This window comes from Gymnogyps californianus, chromosome 3 (assembly GCF_018139145.2).
Source record: "Gymnogyps californianus isolate 813 chromosome 3, ASM1813914v2, whole genome shotgun sequence".
NCBI classification, from domain to species: domain Eukaryota; kingdom Metazoa; phylum Chordata; class Aves; order Accipitriformes; family Cathartidae; genus Gymnogyps; species Gymnogyps californianus.
In genome coordinates, this window is record NC_059473.1 from 57,470,114 (window position 1) to 57,484,076 (window position 13,963).

Here is a 13,963-nt window from a genome sequence, read left to right on the forward strand (position 1 = left end):
ACCTTTTCTGTTCATAAGGGACAGTTGGACTAACATTCTCTTTAAAGCCATGAGTTATATTCTCCTGCTGTATTTTCCATAAAAGTTGAATTCAGTATGCATTTGGTAGACAAGCTTTCAAATTTGTCCAAACTCTGCATTTTCCTTTTGGACCCCATGAAGAATTTGAAAGCAAAGCCTTGTAGAATCAAAAATCCACGTGTCAATACTTCTTCCACCATAGATTGCTATTTGCAATGTGATCTTCGATGTAATTTTTATACTGATTCTTTCTTCTTTTAGAAAATGTTCAGAAGCGGATTGGTAGTGGAAAAACTAACCTGCTGGAAACCCTCTGACAAAAGGGACATTCTCCAAAGATACCCACAAATATATCCAGAAATGTTTTGCAAACATTTAAGATCTGAGTTCAGTCTTTGCCAAGTTGAACACAGAATCACAGAAACACAGAATCACAGAATGGTTGAGGTTGGAAGGGACAGAGCTCTGGAGGTCATCTTGTCCACCCTCCCTGCTCAAGCAGAGCCACCTAGAGCAGGCTGCCTATGATCATGTCCAGATGGGGTTTGAATATCTCCAGGGATGGAGACTCCACAGCCTCTCTGGGCAACCTGTGCCTGCACTTGGTCACCCTCACAGTAAGAAAGCGTTTCCTGATGTTCAGAGGGAACCTCCTGTGTTTCAGCTTATGCCCATTGCCTCTGGTCCTGCCACTGGGCACCACTGAAAAGAGCCTGGCTCCGTCTTCTTTACACCCTCCCTTCAGTTATTTATACACATTGATAAGATCTCCCTGAGCTTCTCTTCTCCAGGTGGAACAGTCCCAGCTCAGCCTTTCCTCATAGGAGAGATGCTCCTGTCCCCTAATCATTTTAGTGGCCCTTTGCTGGACTCTCTCCAGTATGTCCAGGTCTCTTGCAATGAATAGCCCAGAACTGGACACAGTACTCCAGGTGTGGCCACCAGTGCCACAACCAACTCATTTACTACAATCATATTTAAAGAAAGGCTGCGGTTGAAGAATATTTTTGGGGGCTACTTAAAAAAATGTAATGATATTTACACTTCAGGATGACTTCAGGGTGAAGGAGGGAAATGCTTTCAGGGTCAATGCAGGCAAAAAGGTACGTGAAAGGAGACTGGTCCTTTTAATGGACAGCCTTGCTGAACTTGCTTTCCTCCTCTGTTCTTGTGTGACTGATTTAAACTACCTAGCTACAGATATTGCAGCTCAGCAGGCATCCAAAGGCAGATGGAAACTACCAGTGTGCACTGTACTTGAACTTCAGGAATAAAGGACAGTATCTCCCTCAAACTTAGACTAGCACTGAGCAAAAGTTGTAACTGTGCAAGAGAGGAAAGAACTAGTGATTTAAAGCAATCTGACTTTCCTAAACTCTGCTTTTTCTCAGATGTATATTGTTCTTCTGAAAATCTGTAAGAAAATATGCTTTCTGCTGGATTCTATTTTAAAGAGATTATATTACTTTTACATAATGATAGCCACCCCAGATGCTGTTACAACTTCTGGAAACTTTTAGTCCTTTCTAGGATAAATTTTTGAGATTTTTCTTCTCAGATGTGGAATGTAATTTCTGTATAGGTAAGAAATCCATGGCTTGACAAAGTTTGCTTGCCAATGATTCCTAATGGAGTTACTCTAGCTTTGTTTCATTACTGTAGAGCTGGTTTCTGCTTTAGGCAAAATTCAACTCAAGGGTGTATTTCTCTTGTCAGGTCACCCAACAGATCACTAGTCTGGCTGTCAGCTTCATTCCTTCCTTCAGAATAATATTACCATTCATATTCTGTCTTGTACAATGGATACATCTAATTACTAGACAATCCGCAGTGTCCTTACTCCTGGCTACAGCTATTTTGCAAGCAATTCCTTCATATATTTGAGACAATTAAAAGTGGCAGTTGTCTAGTGTTCAAAGAAATAGAAATTGTATTCTTTGAAAGGGTAACTGGATGAATAAAAGCCCTCCAATCCACTAGCAAGCAAGCCTAATGATGTCAATTAATTCTGATAAATGGGCCTAGTCTCAGTTTCTGTAGTGGCTTTTTTTATTATTCTTGGTTTGCAGAGATGAAAATAGCAGCAACAGTAAAGAGTTGAGCCTGATTAGGGTTACTCCTTTGATTCCATAGATTTAGCTGCAGTTTCCAAATGGAAAGTGATGCCTGGGAATATTCATACTAAATTCACATTTTTTCTTTTCGTAAGGTGTTGTAAAGTTCTTCAGTTAAAGAGGGCTTTATGTATTTGTAAAGCATAATTCCTACCATGATGTTCATGAACGTTGTATTTTATGAAATTAGCCTGGACCAAACTAGTATACGCTTATCCACGTTACAGTCAAATAAGATGAGGGATCTTCCACTTAACATCTGTCCAACTAACAAACAGGACTGAGAACTGGCATGCCAGCCTGTATATATTACATCTGTTTTGATGGATGTTGACTGCTGGTTTCCAGATTTTCTGTTAGACAAGGCCCTGAGCTGGGAAGCACTTTCAACATGGATGTCAAGAGGAACTGAAGATATCCATTGCTCCATAATGGGTGCTCAGCATCTGCCGGTATCAGGCCCTCAATCAGCTACTTCAGAAGAGCCAGAGTTGCCATCTAGACAAATATATGTGCTATGGAATTATTAAGGGTGACTAGACAAGATTCACATCTCCTTTGCCTTTCTGCCTCACATAATGAATGTCTGACCCACTTTTCTAGTGAGAGGATCTCCATCTTAGAAGTGTTATCTACTAGGGATGCAGACTCATTTCCATGATACATTCTCTCATTTTTTCTCTTAAAAGTGCTAGACGTTTATTCCTGTTTTAACTGACATTTTAAATGGATTTGGAATGATACATAGTTAAAAAATAAACCTTTGTAAGATGGAAATTTTGCTGCTAACAGATTTAAGTAGCCTAATTTTTTTCCCTTTTGGCTTGGAACTAGAGACTGCATTTATTCTTGCAGATAAAACGGGCTGGGAGAGTTCTCTGGCTCTGAGGCTGACTGGCACCATGTAGCCCCAGTCCATAAAGTCCATACCCAAAGCAGGGTTTCTGCACCTGCGACAGATCATTGCCTGAGACTGTGCACTTTGGCACTGGCCAAAACTCTGGCAGGGAGTTAACACTTGCTAACAATAACTGCATGGCTGATTGCTTGAGCCCATATTAGACCCTGGTCTTGCTTCGTTTACTAGTATAGACACAGCCAGTGTGTTTAATTTGGGTAAGATTTTGTTGGTGGTGGTTTTGCATGTTAAATATTTAAGTTTTTATTATACTCCATGATGAATAAAGTTCAGAGGATTTGCAAGGCCTCCTTGGCACCTTTAAAATGACACCATCTATCAACATGCCTTACTTCAGCTTATATCTTGATCTCAGACCCATTTTGACCTTTCACACACTTCTCCATTTCTGTGGTTTTCCACAGACTCCTGAGTTAATGCATCTTTGTGTAAATACATAATTGTCAAATTTGCAATAAGGAAAAAAAACCAGCCCAAACCCTATCAGGGGAGATTTCAAGGGCTCCAAACTCCTAACAGCTGAAAATCACAGCGTAAACTGGACTCAGGCATCCTCAGCACTCTTGGTTTTCTGTTTTTTCTTTTTTCCACAGCAACAGTCAAGCTGTGCACTGGTGACAGAAAATCTGTCATGACATTACGAATCTTCCTTCAGCCACTGTTCCGCAGACACTAAGCTGAATAGCATTTTGGCACAGGCAGGTGGGAAACGGGCATGAGTGGCGAGGGAGAGCCAAGATGCTGATGCTCTGAAGCAATCCATCTCTTAAACAGCCTCTGAGGAGGCATCAAGCTGCTTTACCCCAGTGGAGGTGATTCTGCCATTGCTTTCTCTCCCTCTAGTCTCCTCAAGAGCAGCTGTCCCTGAATACACTCTGTGTGCTGCACCAGGGCAGAATCAAGATCATTTTCTAAAGTTAACTAGATTTAGTCTGCTATCTCCTTCTAAGGAGCTACTGTCAGCATCTTATGCACGGCTGAATTAGAATGAGCCTTGTGTAATCCCAAATCCCCTCTGAGCATGTATTTATTCTTCAATTTAAGAGGATTGCAGCTCTGATTTTTTTTTTTTTTAAATTCCAATTTTCTTTACAGAATTGTTTGCTTGAAATAGGACTATTTTCTGCAGTTAGACTGATGAGGGTTTCTTATCTTAGCAGTATTATACACATAGGAATCTACGTATTTGGTTTGTGAAGCTTCAGAAACATTTATTGAAAATTTGCTAATATATTATGTTTATGTTCTACCCATTCTCTAACCTGCTTGTGTTATCACAGATGGATAAAAATGTCAGTAAACACATAAGCCTCCATCTGTTCCTCAAAATGAAATGAACTTTCAAAGTTTAAAATACTAAGGATAAAATCCTGATACTAGGAAAGCTTGGCCCAGAGACCCCAGGGCTGGTTTTGATGTTAATGAGGATTCTGCCACTGGCTTGCGATCAAAGCTAACAGACTGGCTGCATAAGAAGCTATTGCTCCACCCTTTGCATTAGACTTCTATTTTATCATGGGGAGGAACAAGTTTACCTTATACCGTTGAAAATAGAACCATTTATCAGTTTACATGGAGTTAGACTCTGTTTACAGTGTCAAAGGTCTTTTCAAACCAGAGTTCTTGGTTGAAAATTAATTTAAAATGATTTATATATGCTGAACATCTGTGTAGTGTCTTGTGTATCTTTGTGCTTCCACCATGATTTCATGGTAGACCAGCAGCACCTTAGTGACTACCCCTTTGCAGACACTTGCCGAAATAAATGCAGTGTGTAGCTTACAGCTTTCTCATAGAGAACTGCACGATTTTGATTTACTTTACATGTCCCACAAAGCAATAACCTGCACCAAAGCTGCTTCTGCATGGCAAATGAACTGTGGAAACCTGTTGCTGCTGTGGGAGCTGGTGGCTCACAGTTCCTGCCCCTGCTCCAAGGCTGTGCAAGACCTTGTGCTTCCACAGGGCTTTGGAGGTAGGTGGCAGGGGACTGAAAAGAAGAAAGGAGGAAGATAAAAGGTGGTGGATGAGCTTGGAAAGAGGGATTTCTGGGCTGCTTTTTGATGAGGGGAGATGAAATGTATTTGATTAATTTAGAACAGGGCTCCACAGTAACCAAGGCAGGCTCTCATGAGATTTAACAGGTTCACTTTAAGGTTCCTTTAGTTGTTTTTACATTAAATTTTGCCTTTTGTAAATTTTATTTCTATAGTCATTTTGGTTTGCCGGTAACATTTTGATTTCCTGCATTCACATCTTACTCTTTAGAAGTAGATGCAGGAAAAATTATGGAGAAGTAGGTCGCCACAGTTAGTATACCTGAGACCTCATCTAGCATACCTTTGCACCTTGTGGCATCGTTTATGTAGAAGAAGTGTGCTCCCCTTTTTCGAACAGTAGCGTTTGACATCTGCTTCACAGGGAGGTGCAGGAAGTGGTCAAAGCTGCCTTTACTCGCCACCTCTGGAGCGCTGGGATAAGCCGTGTATTGAATCACATCTGAGGTTAAGCCGTGTATTGAATCACATCTGAGGCATATTTGTGTTCTGGCTCAAGGAGAGAGCAGACTTCCAGGAATTATTAGGCTAACACTGACAATCTGGCCCAGTGTCACAGAAGGGCGCAAGCCCAGAGGTTGGCAAGTCAGGCTGTGATGCCCTGGGAGAGTTGTGTAAACAAGCATGCACAGAGCCACCTGTCCCCAGCCTGCCCTGAGGACCTAAACATCCATAAAAGTCCAGAAAAATCACTTGCCTTGTCTGAATTATAAAGCAGAGTGAGCCTATTAAATATCATACCCATTGGGAAGACATGCTTCTCCCCTCTGATTTTTTTAACTTTAGAGATTATCCCTTTCTTTTGCTTTAAAGGGAAAAGAAATGCTTTACTTGGTTATTATTTAATAAGTACTGTTAACATAACTTTAAAAAGTATGAAAAAAATACTTGACAAGCGATTTATTTTCAGAGTGTCTTCTGCTTGTTTTTCCAAATGCTGAGAATTTAAATTTCTTATTTTAAGTAGCTCAGGGAACCTTGAGAGGCCTATTTCTGAGGACTAAGTATTTAAATCCTTACCCCACACTTACCCCATGGTGCATTCCAGTGACAACAGGAACGTCTGCAAGGCAGCTTTCTCTCATGGCCTCAGCACTGAGGATATGTGGACTTAAAGACAAGGTGATTTAAGACTGATTTTCTAGAATATCACATTTGGTAGCTTGTGTGACAGGTCATATAATGGATTTTATCCAGCTTTAAATTCTACCTGTCAGAAGAACTGGCGCTCCTTTCCTAAGAAAGCACCAGTGCTGCCCATTGCAGTGTGATGATACAGATGATACTGTCCCATAGATGCATAAAGCCCGAGTTCCCATGCTAGCTAAGCCTACTATCCCTCAGAATAAATTATTCTCCAGGAAAGATGGGAATGTTTTCATCTTTGACCTCTGCAACAGCAAATGATAAAAATGTAAGGAAGTCCTGTGATGTTTTAAAGTATAAAAAGGCTCAGAATGGAACATCTTTTCCCATTAAATATTTTTAAAAATATCACCTTCTATTTCAGTAAAATAGAGTACAGTAGCCTGCACTTCTGTATTCTGCACTAGAGTACAATAATTCCTGATGCACTTTTCCATATTTGCTTTTCTCAGGTGTGATGTTTTGAAAAGGTAAAATGCAGAGAGGTGAGTACATCTGTTTCAGATGTGTTATCCTGTGTGTTCAGGGAGGAAAAGAATTAAAAAATTAGGTTTGTAAAAAAAAAATTGGAAGCCAAAAATATTTTTCAAAATGAGTGCTTTTGTTTCAAAGATAAAGATTTTCTTTTCTTGCTGAAAGCTTTAACAAAATCCTGGAGCCTGGGTGACTCTTTTTGTACCCACCCACCTCTAGTCTGCTCCTAGTATAAAAGTTCTGCTGCAGACAGGCATGGGAAGCAGAATATGGATTTTGTTTTCCACGTATTTCAGAACACGTGGCTATAATTTATTGCATTAAATTGGTTTTTGTTTCCATCCTTTCTTTGCTTCCCTCTCCTCCACACTTTCTACCATAGTTAAATAAGGTAAAACAGCCATGACAACCCCGGGGATTATCTTGTGTAGAGTCATGCAAAGCTTAGACAAAATTTTTTGGTGGCAAACTAACCCTGAATACACCAGAAAAAAATTATTCATCTCAAAGTACTAGACAGGTGGGAAGTGCAAAAAAAATTGTTTTGGTTTGTTTTTTTCGTTTAGAGTACCATGCACACTATCTGTTTGTTAGGAAGAGGAAAATGTTGAACCCCATAGAGAAAAAATATAATTTAAAATTTTCCTTAGAACTGTATCTGTCATCTCATATTCATGGCACAAGAGACAGAAATATCTTCTTGTAGGCCCAAGTCAACTGCTAAATCCATGCAAAGAAAATGTTCCGTTTAATAAAGAAAAATATTTGTGTAACAAGGTCGTCAGGAAGAAGTTTCAGACGTAATCCACAGCAGTCATAGGCAAGTTATAAGAACTGGAGGAGAGAGGTTTCTTGCCAAGAGCAACTCTTGTTTACTGCCAAGCTGGCAAATACCCTATCTTCCTTGGCATCTCTTGGGTGTGGGAAACTAGTCATGGAAGGATCACAAGAAATCAAATGGCAGGCATAGCTTTTGTACAGGGCACAGCTCGGAGCTGCTGGACATGTGAGTCCCTTTCCCTCTTCCACAAGTCTTCAGCAGTTGTTTTAATGGTTCCCTCTAAGGTAAAGGCTTTCCAGCTCGCACATTTGAATCGAGCTACAGAACCAAGTGAAGTTGTGTGATCATCTTCACTTATCCCCTGGAAGGCTTTTCATGTCCCCCAGACTCCCATACTGCTAAGGTCTCTTGCAGGGCAGATGTTAGATGCCTTCTGAGCCTTCTGTGTGTGGTAAAAGGAGAGGGATTATCAGGCATCAGAGTGTCCCACAGCTTTAAAATCTTCTGAGCACCTTATGATTCCTGCTCTGGGTGGGAGACAAAAGAGGAAGCAAAATAAAATTGGCAGAATAGCCAACCTCTCTGTGCTACTGTCTTGCGAGTTTTTTTGAAGAATGTGATTTACAAGTGTTTGCAAAAGAATGACTGGCTTCATGTCTGCTCAGGAAGCTGGAGTAACAGATTGCTAAATAAGGTTGGTGAGGCGAAATAGCAGGCTTCTACCCTTACCTCGCCAAGCTGAGCTCAAAACTGTAAAGCCATAGCACTAAATACTAAATGCGCAGCACTCTGGAGAATGTGTAATTAAGGAAATTATAGACTATCATGTTAGGTGTCTTACTGCAAATTTTGCAACTCTCAGGCTACCTGAGTCATTGAAATTACACCTAGTAAGAAGCCTTTTCTTCTGTCCTCTGCGGAAATGTTGTTTTGTGGAAGCTTAAGACAGAGGGTGAGATTCAGCCCAGCACCTTAGGTACCTGACTGGTACTTATCTGTTAGATGCTTTAGTGAGGCAGTCTTCCTGAAGTAAGCACCTAAGGTCTATATCTGGCCAGTGAAGAGAGGAAGGTCCTATAGAAGATCTCCAGAGGGATATATCATCTGCCTCTGTAGAAAGTGGACAAGCTTTTCCTGTTGGGAACTTCAGAAGCACTTTATTTTCTTCACTGAGGAGGACTGCTTCCTTCACTACTGATGCTCGGGCACCAGTTCAGGGCTTAAGCTGGCTGGGCAACATCCTGACCATACCTATTACAATAAAATGGCCAACTTAAGGAGCCTGTTTATCTCCATCTTTTCCAATCTGAGCAAACCTTGATAATCAGCCCTGCTTTTTGTCCTCGTAAACTGAACAATTTACTGTCCTGACAATTATCAGTGCCAATAGATGTACCAGGTCTGGCTGGGATGGAGTTAATTTTCTTCATAGCAGCCCATATGGTGCTGTGTTTTGGATTTGTGACCAAAACAGTGTTGATAACACATCAGTGTTTTAGCTGTTGCTGAACAGTGCTTGCACAGCGTCAAGGATTTCTCTGTTTCTCACACTGCCCTGTCAGCGAGCAGGCTGGGGGTGCACAAGAAGCTGGGAGGGGACACAGCCGGGACAGCTGACCCCAACTGACCAAAGGGATATTCCATACCATAGGATGTCATGCTCAGCAATAAAAGCTGGGGAAGAAGGAGGAAGGAGGGAGGTTCAGAGTTGTAGTGTCTGTCTTCCCCAGTAACCGTTACGTGTGATGGAGCCCTGCTTTCCTGGAAATGGCTGAACACCTGCCTGCCGATGGGAAGCAGTGAATGAATTCCTTATTTTGCTTTACTTGTGCACACAGCTTTGCTTTCCCTATTAAACTGTCTTTATCTCAACTCATGAGTTTTGTCACTTTGACCCTTCTGATTCTCTTCCCCATCTCGCTGGGCAGGAGTGAGCGAGCGGCTGCATGGGGCTGAGCTGCCTACCAGGGTTATCCCACAACAATGGAGAACTACTCAAATATTTTTTACCTTTGAGAAGGAATTATTAGAGAGAAAAAAAAAGTTTGTAATAAGATGTACTGAATAATTTTTTGATCTAACTTCTTGCTGTTAACAAGTCTCTATTAGGCAAGGTACTATTTCCCCAAACAAAGGTGTGAATATTTGCCTATGCTGTTATGCAAACAGAAGACTTAATGCCTATTCTGATTTTAACACAAGGTGGAACAGAAGAAAACAAACATCACATGATACACAAAAGATATTTTTAGAATTCTAATGATTTGTTTGGATATATGAACTATTGAACTAACTCTTCAAACAGATAAAAGTGAAAGCTTCTTACTAGAAGCTGCTCATACCCTGCCCTCCCTCCCCCCACTTTCTATGAATGGTGAGGAAGTTGAGGCACTAAGAGGTTAGTGATATAAGAGCTGTCCTCAGTCACACAGGCTGGTGGAAAAACAGAAGAAAAGTCTCCTAATCTTGATATTGACAGTTAAAGCATTGTCATCACCATTAATGAATCCAGCAACATTTCCAGACAGGTATCTCTTGAGAAATTCAGGTTACTCAAATACAAAGACCTGTGGAACTAGGGAAAGCATGTAATTACATTAGGTCCAGAGAACCTGTTACAATTATTGATTAGGCTTTCCTATTACAGAGAACTACCCTAGAGAATTACCTACCTAGGATCCTCTATATAATGAGTGACTAGTAAAGTTTGTTACGTATTTTTTTTTTTAAATTATTCTTGTAGTTTTTTAAGGTACACAACTGAGGCAAGAACAGTAATCCATACTCTACTTGGATAGTTCAAATTTACCAAACAAATTTGGCACCAAAATCAATTACTTCATTTTAACTGAGATTCTGAAGCATTGCATATTGCCTTTTTTTAAAGTTTTGTCCCATCTCTCCTCTAATGGAGTTTCCACTGCAGAATCACAGAAGATAGAGCTGGAAAAGACTTATTACATCATCTGTTCTACCTTTTTGATTTTAGAAAATGCAAGTAATGTCACTATCCCCTTTGACCCATTCTTTGACTTAATCCTGAAAACTAGCTTAAATTGACAGGGTATCTCCATGCTTAGTCTAATCTACTTTACCAAAAAAGCCCCTTCAACCCCTGAAAAACCCCGAAAGACAGGATATTAACAGCAAAAACAATTACTAAAGCAGCTGAAGGGACATCCTACATTTTAAAGCAGTAATTGCTCTAATTTAGATTTAATATGCATAAGCTGTTCAAATATATAATGGTATTGCATTCTAAGGAGTGGAGACACTCCAAGGGTCACAAAGCTCATGAAAGCTTCAAAATAGAGTATAGTTATCAAATAAGACTTCTTGAGCTATAGCATGCTTAAAAAATAAAATCAGTTGTCTTTAAATTTTAGAAATTAGACTGATACTTTTATGGCCATTCATGTTGCAGTATGCAAGGCAAAAGCCAACCCTAGCTGTACATGCACAGTGATGCACTTTTTTTCCATTCAGTAAAGAGATGTTGTATTCAAGGTGGATAATTCTATGAAAACATCATCTCAGGGGTTGTTAAGAAGCAAGCAGAGTGCTAGGAATTAATAATAAAAAATCAAGAGCAAACACAAAACATGGTGCACCCATGTCTTGACTACTGCAACAGATCTAGTCACACATCTCAGACAGGAGAGAGTAGAATAGGAAAGGTACATAGAGACACACAAGGTAGGTGGGTAGAGAGAAGAGAGAGAAGGATAAACCATGATCTGGGTCAGTTTCTGTATCATAGAGATTAAAATAGAGAAGACTATGGAAGAAAAGACAGCTGAAGGGGGATATGAGAGAGCTCTATAAAATCTTGATCATCCTAGGAACAATTATTCACTGTTCTTCACATTCATAAGAACAAGGAGGCATCAAATGAAATTAACATCTAGTAGGTTAAAACAGATAAAAGGGAGTAATAGTTCACAGAGCGCACAGGTCCATTGCAGAATTTATTGCTATGGGAAACTCTGGATGCCAAAAGTTTAGACGAGTTCAGGAAGTTGCTTCAGAAAATGGTTTGACAAATTAATGAAAGAAAATTCCGTCAAGGGCTATAAAACACACAGCAATAACCTCTGGGCCAGGAAGTCCCTAAGTTGCAGATTGCCAGAAGTTGTGAGGAGTTCTGCTGTGGGTAGGTTGAGGAGGTGTCCCCTTGTTTTATGCTTTCCTTGTGGCATCCGCTACAGGTCACTTCCTGAAATAGGATACTGAGCTAAATGAACCTCTGGTCTGTAACAGTATAGCTAATCTTACATTGTGCCCTTGTCACAAAGCAGAGATAACAGTGGCAAAACATACTCCCTTTTCTTCCCATTTAATACACTTCCACCTCTTTGCAATATGGATTGAACGCATTGCAAAGTAACTTCGTAAAAGCATGAGCTCTCGCTCATCCTTGCTCCAAATATCCTCTGCCTCCAGGTGAAATTGGAAGTAACAGCCAAGGCAGGTCCACCCTGGTACTGCCTCCAGGATGTGGCATCTTAGAAAAAGCTGTCCTATTTGATGCCTGGTGCATACATGCTGGTATGTATTTTTAAATATATTGGGGGCAAATAGCCTCAGATTTTAGATTGAGGCCAGATGGCTGATTCAAGTGAAAACAACACAGATACACAGAGGAATGGTCACTCCAAAAAGACTGAACTGTGTATGTAACAGGATGCACAGGCTCCAAACAGTAATGCATGTCAATTACTTTATATTTCAACACTAACTGTGTTCATGAAAATAAGAAATAAAGACCTGATGCATCTCAAGACACTGAGAATTTAAAGCTATTTCTGAAACTGGCTTTAATTCTTTGACTTTCCAAGTGAACTCTTTGTTTAGGAATAGACAAGCAGCCACAATTTTTGAGCCTTTTTTCCACTAAAATTACACCACACCAGTTAAAAGATAAAGTGGAATTTAAGGCTTGTGTTTTCAGATTTACAGAATATATATTATTCAACAACTAAGTAGTAAAACAGGTCATCATATATTCACATTTATGACCATCTCCCTTTTACCCTCCTGGATGCAGAGAACTGTAATATCAAAAGTACAAGCAGAAAAAAAAAATGTTTTGAATGCAAATTATAAAATGCTCAGTATCAAGCCTCTCATTCACACATACTAGTTTTACAACTGAAATGTCCTAATTTAGTTATGGTTTAAGTAGGGTAAATATAGCTTGAATTTACTATTCTCTCGTCTTCCCCCTCACAAGATGTCCAACCAAATCAGGGAATTGTTTAATCAAATTTTTAAGTGAAATGTTAAATTGTGCCTCTTGGCAGCAGTCCTCTCCCAGAAGTTTGCATGTTCCCAGTGCTTGGCACTTTCCATTCTCATCGTTTACCTGTGGTGGATATGGAACCAAATATACTACAGGACATACCATGAACAGCTGCAGCAACAGCACCAACAAAAGCAACATGTGTTGTTGGGCCTTTGGTTTCCAGGTGCTTGAGACACAGCTGATGTTCCTTCATTTTGTGACTGCTGCCTCTTTCTCATTTCAGCTACTTCAGTGCCCAAGTGGCTATAAGAACACAGACATAAGAGATGTACAGAATTACTACAGACCGTCATAAAGTACATTCACATTTCTACAGCAATCTCTGATTCTACTGATTCTCACAGCTTGTGGCAACAAAAGCACGTGGCCATCAACTGTGCTGGCAAAGTAATAGTTCTATTGTGTTAAAAGCAGTTTCCAGAAGACCACATTTTAGTGACAAGCTTATGCTACCGTGCCGTTGAATCACATCTATTCTTATCGCTTTGGCTGGACTAAAAGGACTGTTTATTACCCTTTTGAACAGCAAGCTACACAGCTTGTGTAGCACTTGGTAGAGACTGACTTGTTCCTTACCATATGACTATCACAGCTCTTTCCATTGTACTAAAAATACAGCGGGATGGTTATTCACTTTAAACGTGAGCTGGAAACTGATCTTTTTTACTTTTTGACTTCTCTGGTCAATGCCGGACCAATGAAATTGATATAAGTGGTATTATATCACAGGCACTAATAGCTGTCTGTTAAGAGCCAAGATTATTATAAGTGTCATAACTGGGAGGTTTGCTACTTAAGAGTTATTCTCTGTAAATAAAATGAATAATAAATATGCATTTCCAAAATACTTTTCCAACTTTGGGACTATTTTCTGGTCACAGAAGATTTTATCTTGCTCATTGCCAGTCTTTCCTAGGTTTTATTACGCCAAGATAATTTTCTTTCCAGTGACCTGCAATACGCAGCTGGAAGTAATATTCCATGCATTACTTAGTTTTCAAAAGAAGTTAAAACATTTATTGCTAAGTTGTATTATTTAGGAAGGTTCAGATGTCAGATCCTTCCAATGGTTCACATCTTTTTTGTACAACAACTATGTTTCCCAGAGTAATGGCTATTACAAGCATACATAAATCAGAATAAATT

At 39.9% G+C, this 13,963-nt stretch overlaps 1 protein-coding gene across 2 annotated transcripts in view; it reads right to left on the bottom strand.

Annotated features, from left to right (window-relative positions):
• Positions 1-13,050, bottom strand: part of RGS17 (regulator of G protein signaling 17) — a 28,778-nt gene extending 15,728 nt beyond the window's left edge. The window contains exon 1 of one of the 2 annotated variants that reach the window (XM_050894601.1): positions 12,917-13,050. In XM_050894601.1, the coding sequence (XP_050750558.1) occupies positions 12,917-13,035 (119 nt within the window). In that variant the 5' untranslated portion in view covers positions 13,036-13,050. The remainder of the gene's footprint in view (positions 1-12,916) is intronic. The other variant, XM_050894600.1, reaches the window with a different exon arrangement.
• Between the last annotated feature and the right edge of the window lie 913 nt (positions 13,051-13,963).